The sequence below is a fragment of the Petaurus breviceps genome, unplaced genomic scaffold (assembly GCF_028583685.1).
Source record: "Petaurus breviceps papuanus isolate PSGF00001 unplaced genomic scaffold, PetGlider_PUasm1.0 208, whole genome shotgun sequence".
Classification (NCBI taxonomy): domain Eukaryota; kingdom Metazoa; phylum Chordata; class Mammalia; order Diprotodontia; family Petauridae; genus Petaurus; species Petaurus breviceps.
The window spans coordinates 8,286,291-8,298,649 of record NW_027185852.1 but is presented as its reverse complement, the minus strand read 5'-3'; the positions used below and the strand labels follow the sequence as shown (position 1 = coordinate 8,298,649).

The following is a 12,359-nucleotide window of genomic DNA, read 5'->3' as shown; positions in this document are numbered from 1 at the left end:
TTCTCCTTCCTCCCCCTCCCTTCTTTCTTTTTCTCCTCCCTGCCTTCCTCCTTTCCTTCCTTCCCTTATCTTGTTCTTGTGGCGTTCTCTTTCCAAGTCCTACTCCAGTACTCCCTAACTTGTGTGGTGCTGGGCTGCTCTACTTCCCTCCAAGGTTGGGACAGAAGCATTTGATACACTTGTGTGCTACAGCTGTGAGGTATTATCCGAGTATGAACCCGAGCTTCTGTAGGAGGAGGAATGGCTGAGAGCTGCCCCAGCTAACCTGTGAGGGACTTCACGTTCACACTGAGCTTGTGATTCTTTATTTCACCACCAACCTCCAAGGCAGGAATTACTGGTATTGTTATTCCCATTTTATAGATACAGAAACTAAGAGAAGTCATCAGAAGACAAGGAAAGAAGGCCAGCACTGTCATATGATGGTCACATTTTCAATCCATGCGTTCACAAATAAATTAATGGAAAAAAGCATTTATTAAGCACTCGCTGTTTCCAAGCACCATGCTAAGCCCTGGGGACACATAGAAAGTTTGAGACAGTGTCTGCTCTCCAAGAGCTCCCACTCTGATCGAGAGAGGTGATATATAAGACAAAAGTAATTTAGAAATTATTTTAAAAGAGCATTGACTCTCAAGTCAGGGGACCTGGGTTCATATCCCATGTATATATTTGTGTATGTATGACCTTGGGCAAATCGCTCTCTCACTCCTCCCTCCCTCCTTTCTTCCCTCCCTTCCTCCCTCCTTCCCTCCCTTCCTCCCTCCCTTCCTTCCTCCCTTCCTCTCTTGTTCTTGTGAACAACCCAAAATTTTCAACCCAAACTCCAGACTTTTCATTTATCCGTCAGTAGGGTACCTATCACCCCCTTACTTCCCTTTCTACAGAGATTTCTGATCAATGGGTCCTTTTTTCCAGCATTTCCTCATAATTCATGTCCATGGTAACATCTGAGCACGACATAGGCCCTGGCTGCACCAGCCCCCCTGTCCACGCTGCCTGCAGGTGTGGCTTTATCTGCGTGAGCTGCAAACTCAAACAAGTTGTTCTGGCTTTTTATGAGGTTGCTTAGGGTGAGAGTCTGAGTTGGCCTGTCCCTCCCAGTTACCTCATTTGGAGAGCAGGCAGAGGTAGCCAGGCAGAGGGTTACAGCAGCATCATGGACCTAGGAAGGGACACTGGAGGTTTTCTAGTCAAGTCCACAAGTCCTGAGTTAGTGCTAAACTATGGGCATACAAATATAAGTTGAAAGATGGGCCCTGCCTGCGGGGAGCTTACCTTCTAGTGGGGGGGGGAGCACCTAAAAAGAAGGAGGGGGGAGCCTGGAACGAAGGCATGGCTGGCTTGAAAGTTCTTCTTAAAATGGACTTTCTGGGAGGAGCTGTCCAGTCCAAGGAAGGGACCACGGAAGGGTTGAAAGGACTTCCAGTGTGAGAAGCCCAGGGGTGAGGGAACTTTTAGGAAGAGGAGCTTCTGGGGCATGGTAGAGGTAGTCTGGAGGCTCAGGAGTGGAGGCTGGAGAGGACCAAAGACTTGGGTGCTTAATAAATGCTTACAGACTGCCCAACATCAGCCAGGTAGGTAAGTCTCTGAGGCAGGATTTCAACTCAGGTCTTCTGATCACTGGCTTTGGCGTCAGAAGCCCTGGGCTGGAATCCTGTGAACAAGGTCAGCAGCTAATCTGCAGCTTGGCCATGTTAGAGCAGGGGTCCTTAACCCTTTTAGAATCTCAGACCCCCATCCCCCACCAGCAGTCTGGAGCCCTTCTCAGAATCATGACTTTAAATGCATCAAATAAATACAGAGGATTGTAAAGGAAACCAGTTAGATTGATGAACATCTGTAGAATGGAAAAACATGAAATCCAGTAGCTGCTCTGATCAGTCTGTATGTTCAAAGTTAAGTGACGATTCCATGTATCTCTAACAACCATGATGGGATATGAGCTGTCTAGGATTTCGAATGCGGACAAAGGTTTGTTGAGTGATTCCGAACTGAAGGAAATACCGGATTTCAGTTAGGGACTGGTGTGAGTAGTGTCCTGCTTCTCCCAGCCAAGTTCACAGACCGAAGGTTAAGGGCCATTGCAGGACTCCAGAGCCCATGTCAGTTCCTCTACTGCACCCCCACCACCTTTAGGCTCTTCCCAGGGCCAGATTGCAGCACTTTCTCTTAGGATTTCGGAATCATTCTTGGGCAGCAGCTTTAGTTGTGTCTGCTGAACCAAGAGGAACTCAGTTCTGTTTCCCAGCATGGTCAGTCAAGTCTTGGGGGCCAGGATGGGTAGGGGAGATGCATAGGAGAGAAGAAAGGAAACCCAAGTCTCTTAAGTGCCTGCTGTGATAATGACTGTTATCAGATTTGACCCTCACACCAGCCCTGAAAGGTAGGTGCTGTTATAGCCTCATTTCACAGATGTGAAACTGAGGCAGGGGTGAAGCAGTCTGCCCAGAGCCTTCAGATGGCGCTCTGAAGGCGACTGAAGCCAGCTTCCTAATGTTTCAGATGCTCCTGACTGGAACGTGCTGGTGGCGATGATCGCCGTGGCCCTTGTGATAGTGGGGATTTTTTCCATGCCTCGAATTCGAGCAAAGTAAGTTTACTGTTCACCCTCACAGCACCAGTGAAGAGCAAGCCATCTCTGAGCACAGCGCTAATGGCCCTGGCAAGGTCTCTGAGTCCTGGGCCTTGAGCCTTGGCTTCCAGATCCTGTGGAGGAGCCACCATGTTGGACATGTTTCCATATTGACAGTCAGGGCAGAAATCCACACATACAGCATCCAACAGTATTCAGCCAGACTGCTCCCAATGCCGGCCTTCAGGCTGCTAATACAAAGGCACTTAGAGTTTTGTCAAGCATATTTCTAAAAGCAGATCCTGCCCTTTCAGCAAAGCAAGAAGCCCCAGGCCTTGGGGGCCCCACATGGGCTTTTAATTGGTTGCTTTCATTGCAGAATGCTTTCAGTCATCTCTGCCCTACAACCCCGGTGGTATAATCAGGAGATCCCAGACCCAGCCAACAGCATGTGGGCCAGGAAATATCCCATCATGGCGGTAAGTGCTGGAGTGCCTAGCCCAACTCCACTCATCTTACAGACTAGGACACTGAGGCTGAGAGAGAAAGGAAGGCTTGCCATCGGTATCTCGGTGTCACTGGTGAACTTTAAATGTCACCTGCTTGCATCATAGTCTGTTTTCTTCCTGGATCCAAGGCCAATAGGAACAAGTGGATTTTCTGAACCAGATGCTCAGAGACCAAATGAAGACCTCTCTGGTACTTGGCTTAGAGGCAGGGCAAAGGAAGGTAGAATCACCAGATGTGGAGACAAGAAGACCGAGGTTCACATCTTGTACTGTGGTGACGCTTACTGGCTGTGTGCCCTGAGCACATCACTTAACCTCCCCGGGCCTCAGTTTCCTCATCTTTAAATGCCCATAGCACCCTCTATGTATGATCCTAGAATGCCAGGTTGCTGGTCTTGCTCTTTAGAAGCACTCTTTTTCCTCCCTTGGTCCCACACACATCATTCCATACACACAGGGAGACACGGAGCTTTCAAAGGCACAAATGAACAGACCTTCTGGAGGTCTCCTCCAAGGCTGCTGGCCAGCCTGCATGGCAAATCTTGATGTCTGATCTGATCTGGGCAATTCGCATCCTCTCTCTGAGGCTGTTTCCTCATCTGTAAAACAGAGGCTGGACTAAATGTTTTCTAAGTCAATGAGATAATGTGTGTAAAATGTTGTGAAAACTTTAAAGTACTCTGTAAAGGAATATTATCATTGTTGTTTAAAAACCTCTTCTATGGCTACCCAGCTGCCTCCTACCCTCTCCTTTTTCTCTCTTGCCCCTAAACACCTAAGGCTGGGATTGTCAGATTGTCTACCCTCCAAGGCACTTCCGGCCCTGTGGAAAGGCCCCCATAGTGACAACACTGAAACATTTCCTGACTCACTGTTTTCCAGGATCAAAAGTGCTCAGCCACCAAACTGGAAACTTGAAAGGAAAAGATGTTTCCTAAATGCAAAGGGCATACCTTTGAATTCTTTAAAAAAATGATCTCCCCTTCTTTCCCTTGTCACTAACATACCCACAAGCCCCACTCAAAGTATTCTTTTACTCAAAAGCAGTTGGAATCCCTAAAGGAGAAAAAATGTTAAGGCAACTGAGAGTCCCATTTAGCATTTTAAAATAATTTTTTTAATTAGAAAAATATACCTTCTCTCTCTTTTCTGCCCTCCCCTCCCAACTGAGAAAGAAAAAGAAAACTCTTTTAAACATGTACAGTCACGTAAAACAAGTACTATTCTGGCCACGTCCCAAAATACAGATTTCTCATTCTTCACTATTGTACCAGGAGGTAGGTAGCCTGTATCCCTGTAAACCCTCTGACGTCAGAGTTCCTAAGTCTTCCAAAGTGTGCAAGCCTTTCAGTATAGTTGCCATTGTATAAATTGTTCTGCGTCTGTTCACCTCACTCTGCATCAGTTCATCCAAACCTTCTTAGGTTTCTTTGGAAACATCCCCTTCATCATTCCGTATACCACAATAGCATTCAATCACATTCTTATATCATAACTTGCTAGCCCTTCCCCAATTGATAGGCACCCCCACAGTTTCTAATTCTTTACCACCACGAAAAGAGCTGCTACACATATTTTTGTGTATTTTTAGTTTGTTTTGCTTAGGATTAACCCCTCCTCTCACTCCCCCTTTTCTTCTTTCTCCGCTTCCTGTTGAGTGAAATGTATATCTGTGTCCAAGTCTGTATACATGTTCTTCCTTCCTTCACCTTGTTCAGATGGAGGTGTTTCTGTAGCCTTCTGCTTGCCTGATCATGGGAGATATTTTTTGCTAACCTTCCCCTGCCTCACCTACCCCTGGATTATCCCTTTTCTCCTCCCTTTCTTTTCTTCGTTTAAAATCATCAAAATATAATCAGACTCCTCCTTGGCCTTCTAATTAGACGCCGTGTCTTTGACCCCTGACGGTAAGGTTCAGAGGGGACACATCTGTCATGCCCCTGTATTAGAATGCAAGTAACTTATCCAATATTAGCCTCTTATGATTGCTCAGTTATGTTTATTTTTCTAAGTTTTCCTAATCTCTTGAGTTTGCATTTCAACTTCTATGCAGCTCTGGACTTTTTATCAGGTATACTTGGTAGTTCCTTGTTTCATTTCAATTTTTCCCCTGGAGGATTATAGGGTTGTGCTCAGTTTTGCTGAGTAAGTTATTCTTGGTCCACCATAAAAGTCATAGAGTCGAGGGGCAGAATGTGGCACCTTACCAGCATGATTCCTTGAGGAGTCAGAATTCTAGAGCCAGAAAGGACCTCAGATCCTTTCTGATTGGCCAACATGACTGATGGGGAAACTGAGGCCAAGTGACTCGTCCACACTGACAAGTGGCAGAAATACAATGGAACTTGCATCTCGAGATCTCTGCTCCAGTGTTCTTTCCAGAACAATACACTCTATGGGGGTCTTCATCCTTTCCTTGTGCCTGAGCTGGGGAAATCGATGATTAATACTGTGTTCTTTTACCCTAAAGAAACATCCTTCAAAACCTCAGTAAAAGAAAAGATGGCTCTCTGAGCTGGGCCTCCTCCCTTTTCTGTCAGAGACAGGCAACTAAAAGTGTAAAATGTTGAATATATAGTCAACATTGGTTGATATATTGGTTGGTTTTGGTGACTGGCTTCTCCCTTCTTTCAATTTTTATTCTTTTATTCGAGGGATGGCTCAGGGTGTGAGGAAGGAAGATATTTTAGAAGTCATGTTAAAAAAAAACATTTTTAAACAGACAAAGGCTCAGTATAATTTGTGTGTGTGTCTCTCTTCCCTCCTTCCATCAGGATGAAATGCAGCTCCATTTTGAAAGTCTCTCCAACAGCTGGACCAGTTCTGAAGAGCCTGAAACTCTTGAAATCAAAGAAGTTCTCCAAAAATCAACCCCAACCCTCCGGGAGACACATCCCTCTTGTTGGCCAAGAAACCACGACCTCCAGGAGCCAGGTAGAGAAAGCTGGCTTCAGGCTCCAAAGTCCTTCGAAGTTGGGGTAGAATATGACGTCTCCCACCCCTCAACACCAGGGTCACGCCAGACTGAGAAAGAACAAGTGACTGACCCGTACAGGGCGATGGGATCTGGGGGACCAAAGGCAAAGGACCCAGTCAGCCCCCTTAAGGACATCCCGGTGGTCTACCTGCCTGCCAACATAGATTACTTACCTTCAAACCTGGAGTACCTGCCTCCCATTGCCGCAGACCCTGTGGAAGACAGTGAACTGCAGAGTCTGTCTTTGTCCATCTTCCCAAAGGGCTCATTTCATCCCCTCATCTGTGGAGAGAAGCTGACCCTGGACAGAGTTAAGATTCACTCTGGACCCATTACTCACTAGCTGACCACATGCTGCAGGACTTTCCAGGATGCCACCATCACACTTTCCATCCCATGGTCTGGTTATCTTGAACAGTCACAGTGCATCCCGTCCTCCCGGGAGGATTGTCCAGCACCCCAACCAAAGCAGGGGGCTTTCCCCACCTGGGCACCCCCCCAATCAGCCCAAGTAACCAAGGTCAGACACCTCACGGCTTTTATCTTTAGAGTGCATCACATACCGATTTTGTAACTAGAACACAAGCCTCTTGAGGGCAGGGACTATACCATTGTTTACTTTTGTACCCACAGCATTCTAGGGGTTTAATTAAAGCCTTAGGAGGAATGACTAAATCTCATGATTCTGGAAATAACACGGCTGCCCATCCATTGGGTGATTAGAAAACAAGCCTGTTTTATAGGAAGGTAATGAGATAGCGCTGCCATGAGCAATGGGAGGGATTCAGAGAATGGGGGAAGATTTGTAGGAAGGGGTGCAGCACGAAGGGAGTGGAGATGGACACACAGCTGGATTCTGAGCTAAGGAGTCCTGGAGGAGAGAGGACAAAACTGTCTCCTCCCTGGAGCTGAGAGGTGGAGGCCTACAGGCACACAGTGCTGTGCTTTCTGAAGAAGATGGCTTTGCTTAATCCTTTTTCTTTGTCACAAGGAAGACAATGAGAAATGAGGTGAGGGTGATGTTTCAGGGCATGTGGAGATGGGATTAAAAATGCTGGATAACTGTTAGATAAGAAATATTACCCACATTCACTTGGTGAAAATCTTAGGGGCTTTAAAATGTGTGTTCAATCGACTCACCCCCAAATCTGGTGTTCTGTGAATGCTTCTTCCCCAGTGCAGAAGGGCTGCGTGGAGTGGAAAACTGCAGGGTTTTCCAGATTCAGTCCAAGCCAGCTGATGCCACACCTGTTGCCCTTCAAAGAGGTATTTTTGAAGCAAGGGTTTGCTTTGAAAACCAGTTTGGTCGGCAGCAGAAACCACTCCTTCCCGTGTTCCTCCAATTTAGACTCTGGCCAGAGATGGCATCTCAGCCCCACCCAGCCTGAGAATCCAAAAACAACTCACCTCTCTATACCAGTTCACAGTTTACAAAGAGCAGTATCATGGGGTCCCCAAGACCTGAGTTCAAGTCTTACCTTAGACATTTATGAACTGCATGACCCTGGATAAGTCTTTGTACTTTTCCATGCCTTAGTTTCCTCATCTGTAAAATGGGGTGGTTGGACGCGCTGGCCTTCTAGCTCTATGATCCTAAAGGCCTGTGTGCCACATGCTGCACAAGAAGGCCAGTTTGGATTTCATTTCTGTAAACTGAGGAGAAGACCTGCTGTGTTTGGGTTTGTTTGTTTTTTTTTAAAAAAACTAGATATCTGGATGCTCTTCACTGTGAGATTCCGTTCAACCCGGGGCAGGTCTGATCAACCGGACCCCCCCCCCCACACACACACACACACACACAACCTGCTGTTAGACACAGTCACAGGAGCATAAATTTAGAGAAGGAAGAAACCTCAAGCTTAATGGGTGGATAATGGGTAATCATCAACTTTACAGATGAGGAAACTGAGGCCCAGAAGAGTTCATCTCGCCCCTAAGGTCACACAGATCATGTCAGAGGCAGAATGAGATTCCAGATCCTCCAAGTCCAGAATCGGGATTCTGTCCCCAGCACTGCCCAGGGGCCCCTTCTCAGAATCTAGTCCTTAAAAATAAAATACCAAGGGAAGCAGTCACATTGAAATCGTTGTCATCATATGTTTAATACGCAGTTCGGAGCCCCCAAGCCAAGGACCCCTGCTCTATGTGTCAGTAGACTTTGCTTCTAATCTTTGGGATGGTCTTTGTGTTCCTGTTTCCAAAGTTTATTAGCACAGGGCTAAGCATCTAATAGGTACTTAATAAATGCTCGAGTTTAAGGTTTACTAAACACTTTATCTTATCTAATAGGTAAGGCAGGGAGGTAGACACATCAGAAGCTAGGACAATGTAAAACAGTTATTGATGTGAGCAACATATGCTGTTGGGGGGATCCAAGGTCAAGGTTGGGAGGGAAAAGCCACGTCGCACCCCGTCGCGGCTTGTCTCCTGACATGTGCGTGTCCCAGGGAGACCTGGGTATGAATCCTGCTTGATGTTTTCTGGCTCCATGACCTTGGCTGATTCAGACCCTATGGCAGAGGGTGATTGTGAGTGAGACTCTGCCTGTCTCCACGTAGCAGCCCCTAAAATGCCACAAACATGTGGGCTGATGTCAGGCTTGTCCCTGCTGACAGGCCTGCCTCGAAGGATCCTAACCCTAAGCCCCCAAACCCCCAGACTTTCTGTAGGGAGTGTAGAGCGTCCAAGGCCCAAGTGATCCGGTTGTGGGAGACGACCCTCTGCTCGGGCTCTGGGGAGAGGGGAGGTAGGTGCTCTTGGAGACCAGAGCCATTCTTCTGAACCGAGGCCAAGCCATAAGATGACCATCCATGCTCAGGCCGCGTGGCGCTGACCCCAACTTCTCATAACAGGTGGAGACGGGAAGGGAGAGGGTCCTTTGTTGTTCTATTAGGAAAACACAATATTGACAAGATTGTCATAATACCAGTGGGAAGGAGGGTTCGCTGAACCCTGGCCCCAGTGTGAACAAGCACCCACCTGGGGACCGGGGGCATCTTGTACCAGAGAGAAGAGGAAGAAGACTCCCTTCCTGGGCACAGGGATAGCCCCAAGCACAACTGTGAACTGGGCAGAATCTTTGCTATTCTTCTATACCTTCTAGTGCACTCAGCCTGGAGTCAGGGAGACACAGGAGTTGTGTGACCCTGGGTGAGTCACTTCCCTTCTTCAACAGTAAAATAGTGATAATGTTAGCCTCACCCCCTCAAAGCACGTAGCCCACCACTGGCCACGTAGTGATGCAGTAGATGCTTGTTCCCCCCTCTTATGATCCACTCAAGGACCTTCAGAATTCTCCATGATGACACATCTCCTCCTCCAATCCTGACCAGAGCTGTCCAAATGTCAGAGAAGTAGAATTTTGGGTGGGAACTCCCTGCCCCCATTTAGACGAAACCCACCCATAGTGAACTCTGTGGTCACAGCCTGGGGCTGGGAGGAAAGGGACTTCCTCTGGTCAGCCAAAGACCAAGGCTAAAATCCTGCCTTTTTCCAAGGGCCCAGACATCCCTTCCCTTCCTTGGCAGAGCTCTGGTCTCCTCTGATGGAAGGTGAGCTCAGCCTGGAGAGGAAGAGGGGCTTCTGTTCTGGCCCCCCGGCCTGGACAGTGCCCAGCATGAGCCTCCTCACCCCTCGTCCCGGACAGCACCCGGCTCGAGCTCCCTAGCCTGGATGGTGCTGGGCCTTCAGCCCCTGTCCCTGACAGCGCCTGGCCTGACTACCCCAGCCTGCAGCTGGTGCTCAGTTATACAGATGAATTTCTCTAAGGTCACAGATCTCGGGGCCGGTATCCTCACTCACCTGGTGGGAAATGATCCGGATTTCCTCAGCACAGAAGGGCACTTCTAGGCATCTGCCCACACCAGGCTTATACCTGCGGGCTTCAGGGCATGCTTCCTTCCTCTCCTTGGTCTCCCAGCCTTTCACAAGGGCTGGCACCAAAACGTCTGGGACCAACGTCAGCTCCCCTCTGGGTTACAAATGGCAGAACGAGATGGAGAACATGCTCATGGCCCAGTGCCCCTGCTCTCTGAGCCTCTTGTTTCCTTATCTGCAAATAGATGCTTGAACTGAAGAATGTACGAGGTCCTTTCCAGCCCCAAATCTATGGTTCTGCACAACACGTTTTCAATGACTTCTTTCCAGAGCTGACATCTTTCCTATTCCTACCTTCTCTATTTCTTTTTCGAAATGAATGAATTTGACTTTGAAAGATGTTTGGGTGGCAAAGAATTGGAAATTAAGGGGGTGTCCATCAATTGGGGAATGGCTGAACAAGTTGTGGTATATGCATGTTATGGAATATTATTGCGCTATAAGAAACGGGGAGCAGGCGGTCTTCATATTTACCTGGAGAGGCTTAAAAGAACTGATGCTGAGTGAGAAGAGTAGAACCAGGAGGAATTTGTACACAATTACGGACACAACATATGTGTGATGACCAACTTTGATAGACTGGACTCTTCTCAACAATGCAGGGATATGTCAATCCCAAAAGACGCATGATGGAGAGAAAAACGTGCATCCAGAGAAAGAACTAGAAAGAACTAAATTTATATCCAGGTGGAAGCAAAATACCTGATCTTTTTTGTTCTCTTATTTGATTTTATGTCCTCTATACCATTTTTCATCCCAGCTGGTACAATCCATCCTTATAACCTGACCATTGTATAATGTGAAAGTATCTACAGAACCTATACTTGATTATAAGACGCCATGGGGGGGGAGGAGAGGGAGGGGGACAAAATGTGAAATTCAAGGAATTGTGGAATTGAATCCTGTAAATTAAAAGGAAAGAAACAAATTAGTAAATTAAAGAATTAATAAAAAAAAAAAAAAGAAAGATGTTTGGGAATGGACAGGCCCTGGGCCAGGAGACAGGAGACACCCAGGTTAAATTGCTACTTACGAGGCAAGTTACCTCAGTTTCCCCATCTGTAAAACGGAGATACTTTTTCACCTACCTTATACAGTTACTGAGTCATGGGACCTGTCGCTGCCCTGGACCTTTCTTAATCTCTCTCTTTTTTTTTAAAATAAGTCTAATTTCCCAGTGGAAAGCTCACATCTAGTTTTTGGATTTCGCCCAATTTTAATGACTACAAATATGTCTGTTGGCTCATCTCCATTGGTCACAGGGCTCCCCAAATACTACCTTGTAGGAAAGCTGCTTTTCAGACTCAGGGTAGTTGGGCTCCAAGGGGAAAAGGTAGGGGGAGAAGGGAGGAGGCATCTAACAGTGGCCCTGGGCCCATTTCCTCTTCTCTCCCCTGAATCTGTCTCCTTTGCTGGGTTCTGTCACATGCAAGAGAGAGGGAGACTGTGTCACCAAATTTCAGTCCATTGCCTCCTCCATCAATTGGTCATAACAGTAGTGCCTCCCTGCCCAGGTTTTCCTCAAGGATCCAGGCTTGTACGTGATGTGCTTTAGACTTTCAGGTACAACATAAATGTGAACTCAGATATCAGGCAGCCACATCCTTATATCCTCTCACCTGACCCGTCTTCACCACAATTTCCTGAAGAAAGTGGCCTCCTCCTCAGAGATTGGGGCTGCTTCTGTCAGCTTCTCCTGGAGCCCTTAAGAAAAGCAGAAGACAATTCACCTGTCTCTGCTTTTCCTTCCCCCCTTTCTCCACCCTGCCCCCATTCTTCTCTCCCCCCGCCCACCTCCATATTCCTTCTTCCTTAAAATTCATATTTGCAGTTGGCCATTATGGACATTCATAGATTGAAGTCAGAAAAAAAATCAGAGCTGCAGACACCCAGCAGCTCAGGCTGCACCAGTGTGAACTATGTGAAGCCCTGCTTCCTCCCGCTTCCCTCCCCCCATCCACTTTAGGGGCCAGGCTCGTGTGTGTGTGTGTGTGTGTGTGTGTGTGTGTGTGTGTGTGTGACAAGAGTGTAATTCTGCTAAGACTTCAGGGATAAAGAAAGCACCATCGCAGACACGAGCCACAAGCCAGAGCCCTGTACTGTCCATTTTAAGCATCCCTGAGGTTGTTTTTAGAAGGTAGCAATTACAGGAACAGACAAACCCCAGCAGGGCCAGCCACTCTGTGCCAAAGAAAACCAAGCCCCGCACCTTGAGGAGGTGGAAGGGGTTGAAGAACCCCGTGTAATTTCTCTCTCTCGTTTCCTCCCCCACACCGCCATCGATCAGTGCCCCTGGTTTTGTAGATGGTCGTCTGTCTTTTCGAATCCCCTGAAACAATCCATGCTGTGGGGCCGGCCTCCTAGCAGAGGGCCATTCTGTTGCCCGATTGTTCTCTCTGCAATCTGCCGAGAGAGCCCCCAA

At 47.5% G+C, this 12,359-nt stretch overlaps 1 protein-coding gene and 1 long non-coding RNA gene across 2 annotated transcripts in view; one reads left to right on the top strand and one right to left on the bottom strand.

Moving 5' to 3' along the window:
* The window catches only part of LOC138165252 (interleukin-12 receptor subunit beta-2-like), a 67,762-nt gene extending 60,597 nt beyond the window's left edge, over positions 1 to 7,165 (top strand). Inside the window, exons 13-15 of the mRNA XM_069093384.1 lie at positions 2,506 to 2,593; positions 2,955 to 3,054; positions 5,859 to 7,165. Of these exons, the coding sequence (XP_068949485.1) occupies positions 2,506 to 2,593; positions 2,955 to 3,054; positions 5,859 to 6,404 (734 nt within the window). The 3' untranslated portion in view covers positions 6,405 to 7,165. The remainder of the gene's footprint in view (positions 1 to 2,505; positions 2,594 to 2,954; positions 3,055 to 5,858) is intronic.
* Positions 5,710 to 7,473, bottom strand: LOC138165253 (uncharacterized). Its single transcript, XR_011169314.1, has 3 exons — positions 7,202 to 7,473; positions 6,235 to 6,273; positions 5,710 to 5,924 (listed from the first exon to the last, which is right to left on the bottom strand). It is a non-coding gene; the product is annotated as an uncharacterized lncRNA (long non-coding RNA).
* Positions 7,474 to 12,359: the final 4,886 nt, after the last annotated feature.